This window comes from Grampus griseus, assembly GCF_964374135.1.
Source record: "Grampus griseus genome assembly, chromosome: X".
NCBI classification, from domain to species: domain Eukaryota; kingdom Metazoa; phylum Chordata; class Mammalia; order Artiodactyla; family Delphinidae; genus Grampus; species Grampus griseus.
The window spans coordinates 112,759,204-112,775,776 of record NC_138999.1 but is presented as its reverse complement, the minus strand read 5'-3'; the positions used below and the strand labels follow the sequence as shown (position 1 = coordinate 112,775,776).

The 16,573-nt window shown below is 36.7% G+C and overlaps 1 protein-coding gene across 1 annotated transcript in view; it reads right to left on the bottom strand.

Moving 5' to 3' along the window:
- Positions 1-2,213: 2,213 nt before the first annotated feature.
- STK26 (serine/threonine kinase 26) overlaps positions 2,214-16,573 on the bottom strand; it is a 64,926-nt gene continuing 50,566 nt past the window's right edge. Inside the window, exons 4-12 of the mRNA XM_082680647.1 lie at positions 14,547-14,603; positions 9,982-10,090; positions 9,739-9,896; positions 8,633-8,818; positions 7,385-7,533; positions 6,027-6,120; positions 5,540-5,602; positions 5,321-5,457; positions 2,214-4,269 (exon numbers count right to left, since the gene is read on the bottom strand). Coding sequence (XP_082536773.1) covers positions 4,245-4,269; positions 5,321-5,457; positions 5,540-5,602; positions 6,027-6,120; positions 7,385-7,533; positions 8,633-8,818; positions 9,739-9,896; positions 9,982-10,090; positions 14,547-14,603 — 978 coding nt within the window. The 3' untranslated portion in view covers positions 2,214-4,244. The remainder of the gene's footprint in view (positions 4,270-5,320; positions 5,458-5,539; positions 5,603-6,026; positions 6,121-7,384; positions 7,534-8,632; positions 8,819-9,738; positions 9,897-9,981; positions 10,091-14,546; positions 14,604-16,573) is intronic.

Sequence of the window (16,573 nt, the reverse complement as noted above, 5' to 3'; positions counted from 1 at the left end):
AAACCACGTAATTACTTTTTAGCTTAAAACGTGAACCCTATGAACATTTCCAGGCCAATTCCATGTTACTAACTTAGGTGAAACATAAGGAACCTTCTGCAAAAACCACTTTCTTTGTTACTATGCATTGGTATTAAGGGACTCTTCTAAGATTAGGCACTTAGCTTATGAAAGATCCAGCTCTGCCCCATTCCTCAAGCCTCACTCTTCTATTCCCTCTGAATCATTCTGGAACATGCCCTTTCCTCACCAGCCCCATAGCAGAGTGAGGTGGGTATTTGTCATCTCCATTATACATTTCCCCAAAGAGACATTATAAACGAAGGTCAGGCTCTTCAACACTGAAGAACAGTGACAGTATGGATTGACCTATAGAATTGGGTTCTGATATCATTTAGCGGTTTAGTAGACTGTGAGTGTGTTGGTCATGTTGTTCTTAAACAATACTACAACTAAAGGCTTCAGTCCTCATTATTCATGTGGGACCCAGTAAAAATGGCCCTGTTTTATGTTAAAGACTTCAATTTTTTTTTTTTTTTTTTTTTTTGCGGTACGTGGGCCTCTCACTATTGTGGTCTCTCCCATTGCAGAGCACAGGCTCAGCGGCCACGGCTCACGGGCCCAGCTGCTCCACGGCATATGGGATCTTCCCGGACCGGGGCACGAACCCGCATCCCCTGCAATGGCAGGCGGACTCTCAACCATTGCACCACCAGGGAAGCCCCAAAGACTTCAATTTTTATAACATATGTTAGGGGGAGCATGGCTCTCCTATATTTCAGGAACAAGAAGGAACATAGATCCTCTCAACAGAACACAAGTTTATAATTAATCTAGGACTTGGCAGAATTCTAAACCTCAGGAATTCAGGAGTTGATCAATTTCTAAAGCCAGACATCTGCCTGATGGGGATAATATGATGTTTGACTTACTCTCTATTCTTAACTAGCTATAATATGTAGTGAAAGATAAAAGTTAACATGTTGGTCTGTTTATGTAATCTCTCCTGTAAGCATTTTTTTTTGCCATATCTTGTTGTGTGCATGTAGGCAAGGAAATGAGATGAATAGCATTTTAATAAAGAGTGATGGAAACCCATTTATTTGAAAATTAAGTTGTAAGTATGAACTTCATTTTGTTTCAGTCAGTTTCAGAAGTAATTGGCTCTAGCCTATAATTAAGGGAAGGGACATTTAGAGAACAAGGAAAAGGAGGGAAGCAGGTAAAAATGTATAGTCAGGGATGGAGAAGTGGTAGAATTGGGGTAGCTGAAAAAAAAAGGATAGTACTCCAGGCTGAGTTAATGAACTAAAATTCTATTTTTTTTTTTCCAAAATTCTACTCTTGGCCGATTCAAAATTTTTCTATTATTTCCCTTGGAAGGTATAGCATTCTATTTGAGAACTTTATTTTCTTTATTGATTTTAATGGTAAGTAAAACATATTTACAAGATAATGTTAGGTAGTGACTTCAAAGAAATGATGCAATTATGTAAGCAAGCTATTTTTATATATGACTGAATGGAGAAAAGATGGATGGAATAGTTTTCTTACTCTCCTAGTCCTTACACCACAAAAATCCCTTTGAATATACCTCACTCTACCTCTTTCCAACATGCTAGCACTTTCCTTCCTGCTCCTGGAATCGAATCCGGTAACTCACAAGTCTAGAATAGCTATTTAATAATAAGAATATATTGAAACCCAATCACCTATATATTAATCCTATAGATACTCAAAGCTATATTAAGTTCATCTTTGACCTTTTCTCTAGGAAAAACTCAAATTCTTTTAGGATTATATGCTATTTCTCATCTCAGTTTCTAGAAATCTTTGTGAAATTTGTTTCCCCCAGAGAAATACAGCGTTCAAATCTGTATAAAATTTCCTAATAAAACTATAACTAGGGTGACCATAAAGTTTATTGTGTAACCTAGGAAGGACATTTTTGAGTGAAAGAGGACTCTATTAATAATTTTGTCAGGACAGGAGGCAGAAATCAGGACATATTCACTGGAGCTATAATCAATGTTTAATAAAATGTGAAGAATACCTTCTAGTTTCCAATGGAAACACTGGTGTAAAAGTTCCAACAATAAATGAAAGGGGACAGGAGAAATGATTTGAAACAATTAAAATACCACACCATACCCCCACCTCAAGAAAACTAACACTGGGGACCAGGAAATTTAAATATTTATTTTTAACCCCCCCGCAAAACACTGAAGTTTGCTTACCCAGAAACAGTTTACAGGACTAATAACTATAATGAATAAGCAATACAATTTTCTATCTATGGTGCAGCTGTGCTGTACAGTTTCAAATAATCAATTTAAAAATTTGTTGCTTTTATTTTTACAAAAATATTCATTTGATACATGATATGAGCTGCAAAATTACCACCAGACCTCTACAAATTATAAACTGTAATTGAGTTTCAGTTACATAGCAGGTGAAAAATTTAACTGAACTATTACTTCAAAATACAATGTGTTAAAAGTAATTATTACAGTATAGGCACCAATGAAAAAATTTTCTTGGCATGTGACACAAAAACAACTTATTCAAGTGTCTGTATTATTACAAAAAAGGAAGAGGTAATGGCCACTTTGACTAAAAACTGTATTCTTCACTTGAAGAAAATCTTTCTTCTAATATTTGGCAATTATTCAGGTTTATTAAAATGACTTTTGTGCAAAAACCAAACTGTTCAGACCCAAACATTAAAACATTAACTATCAAAACTAATTAATATCAATGATTCTACAACTACTGAAATATAGCCCCACTTCAGAACTTAGGCAGGCATAATATATATACTGGGCTTAAAAGAAAAAGGTATTACCCATGTAACAGTACCATAAATATAACTGAAAATTAACTGTACAGTCTAACTTACCTTTGTACAGACAGAAATCATCCTGTACTATGGTTATTTTCATATGAACTAGAAAATGCTTATTTAAATACCCTTTCAAAAATGAACAAATGATGTTTATGTATTGGATAGTTATGAGGAAAAAAAATGTATAAATAGTTTATAGGACATTTTATGACCATGACAAAAATATGCTGGTGTAAATTATATTCATACCTGTTGATCAGGTATTTATAATCACATGATAATCAGCTTCTTTTAAGCTCCCCAAATCCAAGCATATAATATGCGATTTGAGTTGATTTTAAAAATGAATTAAAAACTAATTCTTCCGGTATTACCAAAAATCCATCCTTGGCTAATTAGTACTGCTTTAACTTTCCGACCATGTTAAATAAGGGTCAATTGTGTCTTCTATAAGAGAAAGTAAATACTGCACACCAAGAGGTACCTCTGTTGCTACATGTTGCCTCTAAATGTTTCAAACGCAGGGCTCTCAGATGTAATCATCATTGAGCTGCCTGGAATATCATACCCACTTGGGAGAAGAGTCAATAGTTTTCCAGGTTTCATTTCTAAGAGCTTATTAAAAACTTCTGCTTTGGGCTTCCCTGGTGGCGCAGTGGTTGAGAATCTGCCTGCTAATGCAGGGGGCACGGGTTCGAGCCCTGGTCTGGGAAGATCCCACATGCCTTGGAGCAACTAGGCCTGTGAGCCACAACTACTGAGCCTGCGCGTCTGGAGCCTGTGCTCCGCAACAAGAGAGGCCGCGATAGTGAGAGGCCCGCGCACTGCGATGAAGAGTGCCCCCGCTTGCCACAACTAGAGAAAGCCCTCACACAGAAACGAAGATCCGACACAGCCAAAAATAAATTTAAAAAAAACCTTCTGCTTTAAGAACGTGTGACTTGTTTCCGCCTCCCCACCAGTAGTCATTTTTAGAATATGCTTGTGTTTAAAAAAAAGCTTTTTGAGGCTTGATGATTACAAAAGTTGAATATTTAGGATGACTTTGAAAGACCTGTATGTTTCATAACTGTACAGTTAACTAAAGATCAAAACATGAAAGGTATTCATCCTAGTAACTTAAGTAATAATGATACCTAAAAGCAAAACTGCATCTCAACATTTACTAGAATACAGGTGAAACTATAGTATTAAAAGTTATTCCTTACAAAATAATCTCTTTAAAATATAAAATGATAAACACCATCACAAAATAGTTGAATAGCTTCTTCCAAATCTTCAATGTCGCAAAGATCCAAAAGGCACGTGGAGCTCATGAGTTAAGCATTGTTAAGCTTGAAGTAGCTTTGGTGGGTTTCTCTGGGTCCATATGAAATAGAAGCCACTAACAAGGAGTTTCTTAGGGGGATTCATCTGCTGAACACCTATAAAATTAAGAAAAACTTAAATTGATATATAACTATGCATGTGTCTATTTTACATCTGTATGAACTCTGCAATGAAAGAATTGATTCAGCAAACAAAAATTGTATTGCGTCTCATCATGTAAACGTTAAAATGTAAAGCAGTTCAAAAATCCCTTCTGGGTCTGATTTTACAACTTCCAATGATTTGTTTGCAAATTGGAAAAGAGGGGAGGTTTCCACTAAAAACTAAGGGATTTTAAGAGGGGCTTTAGCTGATGAGTATAAATAGGCTTTATCAGCCAGAAAGATCTAGGAGATTATGTGTTTTACAGGTTGTGTGGTTTGTTCCAACTTGATCCCAGCGGCATCACAAATACAAAGGAATATAAAGATGCACTGAGAAGCAATATAATGGGATTAAGGCTAAGATTAGTAGTGCTTTTTATAACTTGCTTGAGCTAAGGAGTTGTGTTTGTATATGCATACAAAAGTCTTGTTTTTAAAGGGAATTTAAAAATTAAATGTAAGAACTTTATTGAATGTGAACAAAGTTAAAGCAACAGTTCAAGAGGCAGTATAGAAACTGAAATCAAACATAAGAACATTTTAGAGTCTTCATTTGAGTTTCTCTACCTAAAATCCTTAACTTTTCTTATGGGGGTTAAACTTAATGAACTTTAGCACTGAAACAATGTGAACAGCAGTGTAATAAGAGTAGTGGCAAGAATGAAAGCATTCCTCAATGGTATTTACAAGGGTCCAAATAAGAATATGTCCCCTGACCTTTTGTCTGTACTCCTACTAACAGGGAGAGGAAAAAAAAAAAAAAGCCAGGCCATTTCGTTCAGTGGAAAACTACCTTGTAATGCCCGAAGATAATAATTCCAAAAGCTAATGTTTAAGATGGGCAACAAACAAACAGTTTTCAAGCATATGACTATTAAGAATTGACTTTGTTAGGAATAAACAGAATGACTCAATCAAGTAGGTAATTATATTATCGCATCATAAATGAACATGCAACAGAAAATGTCAAAATAGTTTTTTTAAAATGACATTTCAAGCTTACTTTTGAAATTTTTCAATTAATTTCTTCACCATTTTGTCTGTGATGCCAGGGCAGGCAGCTTCAGCCACAGCAATACTTTTCTCCAGTTCTTCGATTGCCTGATTCCTGCTAGCATTATTCTCATCCTGCTGTTTAAGCTGAGAAAGATCAATAGCTATAACATTTAAAATTATTATACTTCTTAAAATAGATATCCAAAGCTAATGAATCTGTACTTACTTCAGCAAATGCAGGTGTGATTATCATAGACAAACAGCTCAGGGTTTGTACAAGATCTTGCTCCTTTGAACAAATATTATAGATTATACACATGACATTAAAATAATCATTCATGTGCATTCATTGGAATCCTCCTCCCAAAAGACCCAATACAGGGCAAGTTTCCATGCTTTCTTCCCATCACTAATTCCCATCCGTCATCCAGAAGTTCTCTAACTTAGAGGATTACAACTGATATACATGATTCCACTGGGTTTAGATATCTCTAGGTAAAATGCATTTTAAAACATACCAATGGCCACTTAAATGACTTCTATGACCTTTTCTTAATTAGCTCAAAACGAATGGCAAATGAAACCTACTATGGACACAGTGAGGTAGATGAGCGTTTAGGGGTATTAAATTCTAACAATTTTTGGCCATCATACTCTCACTATATAGTTCGAAAAAGTCTACCAAGAGGAAGTGATCATCTCCATATACATACTGCCCCATTCTGTAGTTTCTTTGGATCAGGCTTCTTTCGCACGGTGGTAAAGCTCCATTCAGGATGAGTATTATTTTCCCTGCTGGTGGATTCCCTAAAGAGATTGCCAAAGATACTTCTATAAGCTCCTAAATGCTACAGCTTGGTGAAAATACCTAATCAATGCAGCCAGACTCCGAACGGAGAATTGTCCCGATGTATAAAAAATCATTTGATCTCAGTTTCAAATCGACGCTGCTTTTTTTTTTTTTGTTGTTGTTGCTGTACGCGGGCCTCTCACTGCTGTGGCCTCTCCCATTGTGGAGCACAGGCTCGGGACGCGCAGGCTCAGAGGCCATGGCCCACGGGCCCAGTCGCTCCGCGGCATGCGGGATCCTCCCAGACCGGGGCACGAACCCGTGTCCCCTGCATCGGCAGGAGGACTCTCAACCACTGCGCCACCAGGGAAGCCCTCGACGCTGCTTTTTACTGAAGAGTAGCAATGGTTCTCAACTCTAAGTGTGTACCAGCATCACACGTGAAGGTCTCTTACCATATATAAAGCCCTGCCCCAACCCCTTCCCACTGACTAGATCAGGATCTCCTGTAGTGTGGCTTGTGATCTTTTTTTAATTTTTATTTTATATTGGAGTATAGTTGATTTACGTTTTTGAAAGGCTCCATGGGTGACTCTCATTGGGCAGCTAAGGCCAACAACCATTAGAACAGAGTAAAAACAACTATCCTGGTATTTTTCAGACCTTTTAAAAGTTGGGCAATTTCTCATAAATGCAAGTAGTATATCTAAAGAAATTTGGTGTTGCCTTTGTGTCAATTCAGCTAGCGAAGGAGTAAATTAAATTACGGACTTAGAGGTTAAAATGTTAGTATAAATGCTGCAGTTAAAAAACAATGCAACTTTTTAGGGTGTACAAATGAGATATAAATGAATATTTCAATGTCCCGGTCTGATCACGGTTTGGTACATGGCCAAGAGCTGGGAAACGTTAGTTCTCCAGAGGGATTTTGCAGGTTGCCATCAAAGTAAGAGAAGACATTGCTCCTCATCACTTTGGGCAAACTAGTAAAACACCTTAAATCGAATTTTGTTCCAAAATTTTGTAATATACTCAAGTATCCACTAGGGGTTAGACCGAGACCATTTAAAACTAAAGCAATTCACTTCTAAGAAAAAAAACGTGTTTCCAAATTCATTGTACTTCACAGACGGTGATTTTAAAAGATTTTCACAGTTTCTAAAGTCAGACTTTAGAATAAGGTTTATATTTTATGCTAGAGAAAGCATATTGGATCACCGTTAAAATATATGCAATATTAAAATGGGCTATCTACATAAAAATTAAATAATTGGTACATACGAATCAGAGCCCTCAGAATCAGATTCGTCATCACTGTGTCCTTCCGCCTTCCATCTCTTAAATCGATCTATCAGTTCAGTCAGATAAGAAGTCTTCTTTGAATTTTTTACAATGAATTTATGTTTCAGAAGTTCTTTAGCTGTAGGACGCTAAGGAACAAAAAAGAAAGGATGCATGAATATTTCTAGGCTCTTTTGATTGCAAGGAGTGATAAGAAATCACTTCAGCTATTAAGCGGAAAGGTGTAAAAGTATGTCTGCAGATATGAGGATAACTAAAATGCCACAGGACAATAGCTAATTCTACTTTTGAAGTGGCTCAAGGCAACCAAATTAAATTCACTACTTTGGTACCAATTTGCTAAAGCCCAATGGGCAAAAAGTGGCCTACCTACTAGCAACAGGCAGCAGGGCTTTCTTAAAAGCAGAGAAACACATGGCAGGACTTTGATAATTAAGTAAAAATTTTAAAATGTTTCAAAATAGTGCTTTAAAATACTTTTATTATATTTACTGTAAATTGGAAAAAAGAGTGAAAACTAGCAAGGCTGTAACTTTAATTATCTGCACATATCATATGACCCCCTTCTTCATCACACATTAATTCATATCGCATCTAAATACAAACACCAGGTGCTGTGGGGGATACTTTCCCCCTAGTATTTTATTACTATGAGAATAGCCATTAGCAACTTAAAAATTGTCACATCAAATTCAGTTCTTGTATATTTCTAGTTTCTCGAAGTCATCGGGCAGCTTTATTTTAAAAACAGTAGAACAACTGTAATCAACTTTGCCAAGTAAATGAATGGAGCTCATTAGACTTCAGGAAACGTATACAACTTCATGTTGGAATTTCTGAACATTTAAATTAAAAATAGTGAAACGCAAACAACTTTTCATGAAAAATGAAAACACAGTTGAATAAAAATCATTGTGAATAGTTATACATATACTTTCATAATGACACCCTAGAAAATGAACTTTATTTCCCACTGAAATAGGAAATGATCAACAGAATAAAGAAGAAGCTAGGGACCATAGAAAAGAGAGAAAAAGATGCAGGGGAAGGAGAGAAGGAACTGCGGATCTTGTCAACAACTAAACAAAATTAGCAACATAGAGGGAACATAGAGGGAAGAATCTTAGACAGTTTTCACAGGCACTGTATTCCTCACTGTTGAACAAACCACACTGGCTCTATGTAGATCTGATCATAGAAAATAGTAGTCATAGCATATATACTCACAAATGATGGATCTTTGTTCAGGCAAGCATCAATAAACTCCTTAAAGGATTTAGTAAAGTCTCCGACAAGAGTTGGAGGATTGTTTTTTGGAATAAGAAACAGAACTCTCATAGGATGCATATCGGAGTTAGGTGGCTCTCCCTTGGCTAGTTCAATAGCAGTAATTCCCAGTGACCAAATGTCAGCCTAAGGTAAGGAGGAAAGAACAATTACCTTGAAATTCCATTCCAACATAATGCCACAAAATAACCTGTGGAGTCTAACGGTCATACAATATGAAAGTGTCTCAAGAAATGTGATGTTAATAAATTTTTATTAATATAATTCATTTATTTAAAAAAATGATCGAATATTCTACTTTGTGCCAGGTACTGTATTCTAGGCACTGAGGACTCAGGTGGTGACCAAACCAGACAAAATCCCTGCTCTCAAGGGGCTTATGTTCTAGTAGAAGAGACAGATAAATAAATAAATAATAGGATGTCAGATGGTGCTAAGTTCTGTGAAGAAAATAGTAAATCAGGATAAGGGAATAATGAATAAGGTAAAAGGGCTGCAAATTTACACAGGATGGCCAGGGAAGACCATTCTGTGTAGGTAATGTTTAAGCAGAGACCTAATTGGGAGAAAGGCTATTCCAGATAGAGGGAGAGGCAAGTGCAAAGGTCCTGAGGCTAGAGGGGACTTGCTGTGTTTATGGACCACCAATGAGGCCACTGTGGCTGAAGCAGATAGAAAATAGAGGGCCAATACAAATTAATTTAAAAAAAAGTGGAAGTGAAGAGAGATCAAAAAAAAAAAGAAAATAGAGGAGAGTGATAAGAGATGAGCCAGAGGTAGACAAGGGCCAGACTGTAGAGAGACACATATGTGATAGTAAGAACTTTGGATTGTATTCCAAGTAGGATGAAAGGCCACTGAAGGGAAGAAGGTCCAAATATTACCAGCAACAAGGGAACGTATGATTTACCAGCAACAACTGACGTGACTCTAGCTTTAGGAATACTTTAAAAGGAAGGAGTATTAAGGCAGTTTATTAAATAGGATAGTACGCTATATAAAACTTAATATTAAAAACAAAATAGTTTGTACAGGTAACACTTTACTTTTGAGTCATAAGCTGACTGCTGGATAACTTCAGGAGCCATCCAAAATGGTGTTCCCACAAAGGTATTTCTTTTAATTTGTGTATCTGTCAGTTGGCCAGCAACTCCAAAGTCAGCAAGTTTCACATCTCCTTGTTCTGAGAGCAAGACATTGGCAGCTAGGAGGGAAAAAGAGATGAAAAAACCCTCAGCTTCCTCAGAATGCATCTGTTTTTCTCAGGTTCACATTAGACTTCTGTATACCTTTTATGTCTCGGTGAATTTTCTTTTCTGAATGCAGGTAGTCCAGACCTTTCAAAATTTCCTTTAGCATGGTAGCGATCTGGAACTCATCAAATGGACCAGCTCTCAGCTTAGGGGGAAAAACACATACATACATATACATGTAAAAGTTTGGAACAATGAAGTTCGAACTTGACATTCTCTTTGAAATAAGAGAATCGCTTAGATATATGAAGCAGTTCTGTTTATTAAACCAATATTTAAACAAATGAGAAAATTTTAAAAGGTGAGGAAAGTTAAGTCAAAGGGCAGAAAGGGTTTTTTAATGATTAAGTTTAATCTTGAAAGATAGTACAACCTATATACTAGCTCCAAATCCTAAGGTTCTTAAATATTTACATCAAAGATCTAAGAAACATGCTTAAATAATGACAGAACTAGTTTTCTTTTTCTCAGATAGGAAAAAAGAAATCAGCTACTTAAATTTTGGCATTTGCTGTTTAAAACTTATTAAATATTTACACCGAACTGATTTTTAGATCAGACGGTCCATAAGATTTTTGCAGCAACCAAATTTGATCATATAGGTCAGCTGTAGCACAGTTCTTAGCATTTGTGTATTTCAAAAACATTGTAAAGCATAGAGCCTTTTTTGAGACTCAGATTTAAATTTTAGCTAGGAATATAATAATTAAACTATTCAGACTTTCATTGTAAAAAAATATCAAATCATGGAGGGATACGTTTTTTCAAATAAATGTAACACATTTCCCTGTACTAAAGCCAGTAGTTTTAACTGCAATACAAGGAAAGCAATGATTAGGTTTCAGGAGAATTTGTAATGGAATATCTGAAAATCTCTCCTTCAAATAAATGGTTATTTTAAAATTCTGGTACCTCATAAAGCACAAACAGTGGACTGTACAATATTATTACAGGAAAGGGTGGGAATCTAGAGTCAGAGCTGAGGTAGAGTTCTGTTTGCTGGAAGGAGGGAAGAGGTGGTGAAAATCAAATATTGCCCACTATGCCTCACACTGGGAGGGATTCACAGCTCTTTGGCACCTTCTGTATTTCATCTTTCATGAATGCCATATTTATTCTGAATAAAGGGCACTTTCATGTTGAAATTTAACAGCTTAAAATAGAAACCACACTTCAGTCTCACCATTTAATATTAACTATGCTCTGGATATATAGTATACTCCAGGGATGTTCATAGTTCAATAGGTGCCTTTCCTAGGTAACATTATCTGTTTACTTTCAAATATATCAACTTCCACCCCAAAAGTTTCTTTTTAAACAGCAGTGATTAAAGTCATCTAAAAGGTGAAAATGGCATATTATTTTATTGATTGCTGGCAATGAAATTCTGAGGTACTACCAAATAAGTTAAAGATAAATGTCATACTACTTAAGATTAGTACTTAGTATCACTGATTATAAAATGTTGACAGGGCCAGAGGAGGTATACCCTCAGTCACTTAGGAAATTGGGCAAGGTCCATATAAAAGATACTAGCTATCATTCTGAAGGATTTCTAAAAGTGCCCTGGATAATACAGAATTTTAAAAATATATTTAAGTAAAAACAAACAGAAAAGTGGTCCGTCGCTTATCTGGTATACTTAGGTCCAGTTTAAAATTCAGTAAAAGTAAAATCTCACTTAACTGGGTACCGGAGGGGGATGGTAGGGGCGCCTGGGTGGCAGGGAAATGGGAATGGGGTGGTGGTAGAGCTGCGTTTTTCTTGTTCACTATCAGACAGAAAACTGTCCCAAACCTTGTGGTTAAAATGTTTCCTTAGCCATGATGATAATGATCAGAAAAGGAGAAATAAGGGAGTTGGAAAGAGAAGGAAGGTAAAGTAGATGGAACACAGATTGCTTTTTAAAAAATTTCCAATGCAACCTTGGGAGAGATGATGCAAGATCTTGGTCGACTGTCCCTGGAGCACACAACTGAGCTTCTCTCCAAAGACTGAAGACCATATCACGTCTCTAATAGCTAACACTTCTGCCCCCAGGGCAGTGTACTGGCCTTGTGTGATTTGCCTCTGTTGTCAACTGAGGATATTCAAGAGAGGGACATTTTCCCTTTCAGAGACTATCTACTTGTGGGCTTGGGGGTGTTCCCCATACTCTTTTGACTTCCAGCCAGTCCCTAATGCACCATGTTTTGTTATGCTTTCTCTTACAGTTAGCATATTGTTTCCAACTTTTTCCCTTGGTGCTCATGTTTTATTCTCTTAACCTTATTATATGTGTTTTTGTTGTAAGTCACTGCAATTCTATTTGGAAAGAAGTAAGGTATAATCAATTCAATAAAATAACGTACAGTATGCTCAAAGTCTGTTCACATACAACTAATTATTTTTGTTAGAATGGGAGGGAATCTTGAGGTATACACTATATAATGTTGACATCAATACTGGTCATACTCATGTTCCATTAGTCAGGCACCAGTTTAAGGGATGAACACTCTACCCAGCATCCCTCCTGATTTCTCTTGTCCCTGGTAGCAGTGCCCTCCTCTAAGCCTGATCCTTTCTTAGATTCCCCCAAATGATAGCATTCATTCGTACAGGACTATATATGAAGAAGAAGTAGCACATTTTCTCATCACTTGCTCTGCCTACAAAGTCCAGTCAAATGAGGTTTATAATTAAATCACAATATCATTAAGCGTTAGGGCTAGAAAAACAGAGTTAGATTACTCATCTAATTTCTTCATTGAACATTTGAGGCACAGGTTAAATGGCTTGCCCAGTATTAGCCAGCTAGTCAATGGCAGAACCAGGACTAGGATCTAGGTCTCTTGATTTTAAGAACATTTTAAGTTCATTGAATTTATGCTAATAGGTATTTGTTGTATTTAGGTGGAGATCAGAATGGCAGAATGAGATTATGATCTCACAAGCATTTCATTCAGAGATTTCATAAAACTGACCAAACTACTACTGGGGATACAGATTGTATTAGTTAGGGCTGGGCCAGTGTCCAGTGCTTCACATTGCTATCAGAAATCCGATGAAAGCAGTGCACTAACTTGGCCAATGCCTACAAAACAGGGAAGTGACATGGTAAGCACTTTTGGGGGCAGTTAACTGTGATAAATTTGGAAAGGGTTCTTAATATTTAAGAAGTGGAAGGAGCCGCGTGGAGCAATTGTGAGGCTTCTTGTGGAGCTAATGAAAAAATTATTGTGTAATCAAACCACGTGACAAGAGAAATAGAGCTGAGATCATTTAACGGCAAGAGGAGAATGAGACCTGACTCCATAGGCATGAAGGATTATTATCCAAAGAAACACCAGTTATGTTCTCTCACTAGAGAGGAGAGAGAAAGAAAAAAATGAACTCTAGCTTTAGGATATAAGAATTACATTAGACACAAGGAAGGATGACCTAACTCAGCAACTGATTAAACTGCGATGAATTCCTAGAAGATGAGGCTCTCCATCAAGTTTAATTACCATTTCTTTAGAATGGTTTAAGTATGGTTCTGTTTAAAGGGAAGAAAATCGCTTATGGTCATTTCTGTTCACAGGATTATCTGAAACTTTGGAGTCATTGGCAGTCAGGATGAAAGCCTTTAAAAAATATTTGATTACTTTCAGTCAGAAAAACTCATCTCCACTTTAAAATATAAGAATTAAAATTACTTTTAGAAACAGCAGACTCTATAATTTCAAAGGCAGAAGCATATTATATAAAAGTCATATTATATTAAACATGGAAGAGGAGCTTAGTGCAAATTCTTTGTTTTATAGGACATCCAAGTCCAAGGAATTTATGTGTCTGGTTCACAGTCACAGATTTAGTTATAAATAGAGCCAGCGCTAGAACCTCAAACTCCCACAGGCCAGCCCAGTGGTTATTCTACTACACAAACTTGTCTCTAGTCATTCATATTGCATTTTAAATACAATGTCATATTAATAAAGATTTAAAAGGCGGGGAACAACACTGACAGAATCACACCACTTGGGGAAAACAACCAGTGTTTCTCAAAAACATTTCATGCACGAACATATCTTCATTGGTTAGAACTTCTCCCGCATACTGCAGGATTGTAGCAGCCTGGTCCCTGCCCACTAAAATGGCTGTGGCACTTCCAAGTCATTGTGACAAAGATGCCATCACATTTCCAAATGACCTATAGAGGGGCAGAGAGAACTCTGCAGAGAGCTGGGTCTGTAGGCCTTCTTGGTCAGAACCCAAGAGCCAATTTTAGAGACAGTTATCTGAATGATATCTTTTTTAAAAATCTAAGAACACTGAGTCTTCTCAGGGATAAGCATGTAAAGTAAAACTCTAAACTGACGGCAACTGTCACACGCTCATTCCTAATTTGGGGGGAATTTTATTTTATTAAGCTGTTTGCATTTCTTATATACTTTAAGAATGCCAGCAACGTGCAGAACCCTGCAATATAGCTGAATCTATATAAGAGTAGTAGTCCTGAAGACGGAGTGAACATATTAACTAAACACCTGCTTAGCTTGTCCAAAAACCATTGCTTACTCCAATTAAAAGAAAAAAGTGCAAGTATGGATATATGTGTGTAATTATTTAAAAATACTTACAAGATCCAGTGCTGAACCGCCACCCAGGTATTCCATTATTATCCATAATTTTGAACCCTGTAAAAGCCATGAAATAGTTTAATAATTATAAACCTGAGCCAAGTAACATACTAGCATAAATGTTAAATCTGACATACTAATGTACTGGTTCTAAAATACAGGTTTAAAATTAGTTGTTTGGAACTCAGAATATATTTTTCCATAGACTATTACAAATGAAAGTCAAGTTCTGAGTCTTGGCCCTCCCTGAAACCGATTTACCATATGATATAGCTAAATAAATAACACATTATTGTTCCTTATTGTTTAACTGTTAGCAACTTTTATAAAACCCAGAAAAAACCATCGCTTTAAATTATTTTGAATAATGATACTGAAAGGAAAAGACAGTTACACTAAAGAATGAGGAGAGAAAAAAAAAGAATGAGGAGGTAAATAGAGACTTGTAGAAATTTTGAATGGGGCTTCTGGGTACTTCCCATGTGATTTTAGAGTTTGAGGACACTGGGTATTGTGTCTTATTTTAGTTTTTGGCTTTTGTTTTAATGTACTTTACAACTTTTACCAACCAGGATTAACGGGGATTTTTCGTACACATATGGAACCTAGAAAGAACATTGACCCCCCTCTCCCCAGAGGTAAATGGATAAGAGAAAGGGAGTGTGTAGCTTAAAAAGCATTATGATTAATTCATGTAGAATTAACTTCACTGTAAGTTGTACAAGAGGAAATGGAGCTCATAGGGGGAACACGTGTGTTTGAATTACAAAACAGGTGTACACACACACACACACACACACACACACACACACACCATTCAGCTACATCAGATAAAATTTGGAATAAATCATTAAATCATTTTTCTTTCAGCTATACTTTGAAATACGGAAGACATCTCTCTCTCCATACCATTTCATGAGTGGTATTCTCTGAATTACTGTAGGACCACAGAATTGACTGAAAGCGGAATGGTCGGTTTTGCTAAACTGGCCAATAGCCAAGTTGTGAATGGATTGTGTTCCAAAAGTTCATTTTTAAGTAAGATGTTTGGAATTTGGAAAGCAAGCATTTTCCCATAAAAATAATGCCTAGGTTCCTGGAGCAGTGTCCTCCAAAAAGACAATTTAACACAAAGGTATCCATAGTATAGCAGAAAGGATACCAGAGACACTACCATTTATACCATAACAATGTTTCTAGGGGAAAATATATTCAGTGTCGTGCTTCGATTTGGGATGCCAGGAACACATCTCTCACCTTTACAGTCCCAGCTGTGGAATGAAGATTCTCAAGCTGTTGCCAGTAGTCCTCAAACTCCAAAATCCCTGGGAAGTACTCAGGAGTTCCATTCAAAATTTCCAAGTGTCTCCATGAGACTGGGGCTTTATTATGGCAGAGAATGGACTCCAATAACATGATGATGAGTGTTTAGGGGACACTGTAGTGGGGGAATGGGTTGTGGTGTAGGGTAAGGGTCCGGGGAGGGAAGGCTCAGTTAAATTAAGATGCTGACATTATGTAGAATGTATAAGAGAAAGAAAGGAACAATGTCCCCCGCCCATCTTGACATCAACTCTCTCCTGTCACAGCAGGCCAGCTTGAACTGAGAAGAGAGAGTGGTGTATACAGTAGGCAGGAGAGGAAATAAATCCCCCTAACAGTGGGAGAGGAGAAGAGTTCCAGGAGTGGTTCATGTAACTTGTTTCCATGTATAGAAATTAGGACTCAGAACATGAGAACTGTGAACCTGATGAGTCTTCCTATTTTTTTCTACAGAAGAAAAAAGTGTTTCTCACAATGCCGTACAGCCTGAGAAGTTTATCTTTTGCCACGTTTTTTTTCCTAAGTACTACATTCTACCTCATGAATTCAGAATGCTTCCCATTCACCTGACATTCAAAGAAAAATAAAAAGATCTTATAAAACATGTTTATCTGTTTTGCAGTTCTGCATGAATGAAAGCGCCTGTTTTCCAAGTTAAAAACAATGTGTATCTTTTTTTTGGTACCGATTCAAAACAGAAACCT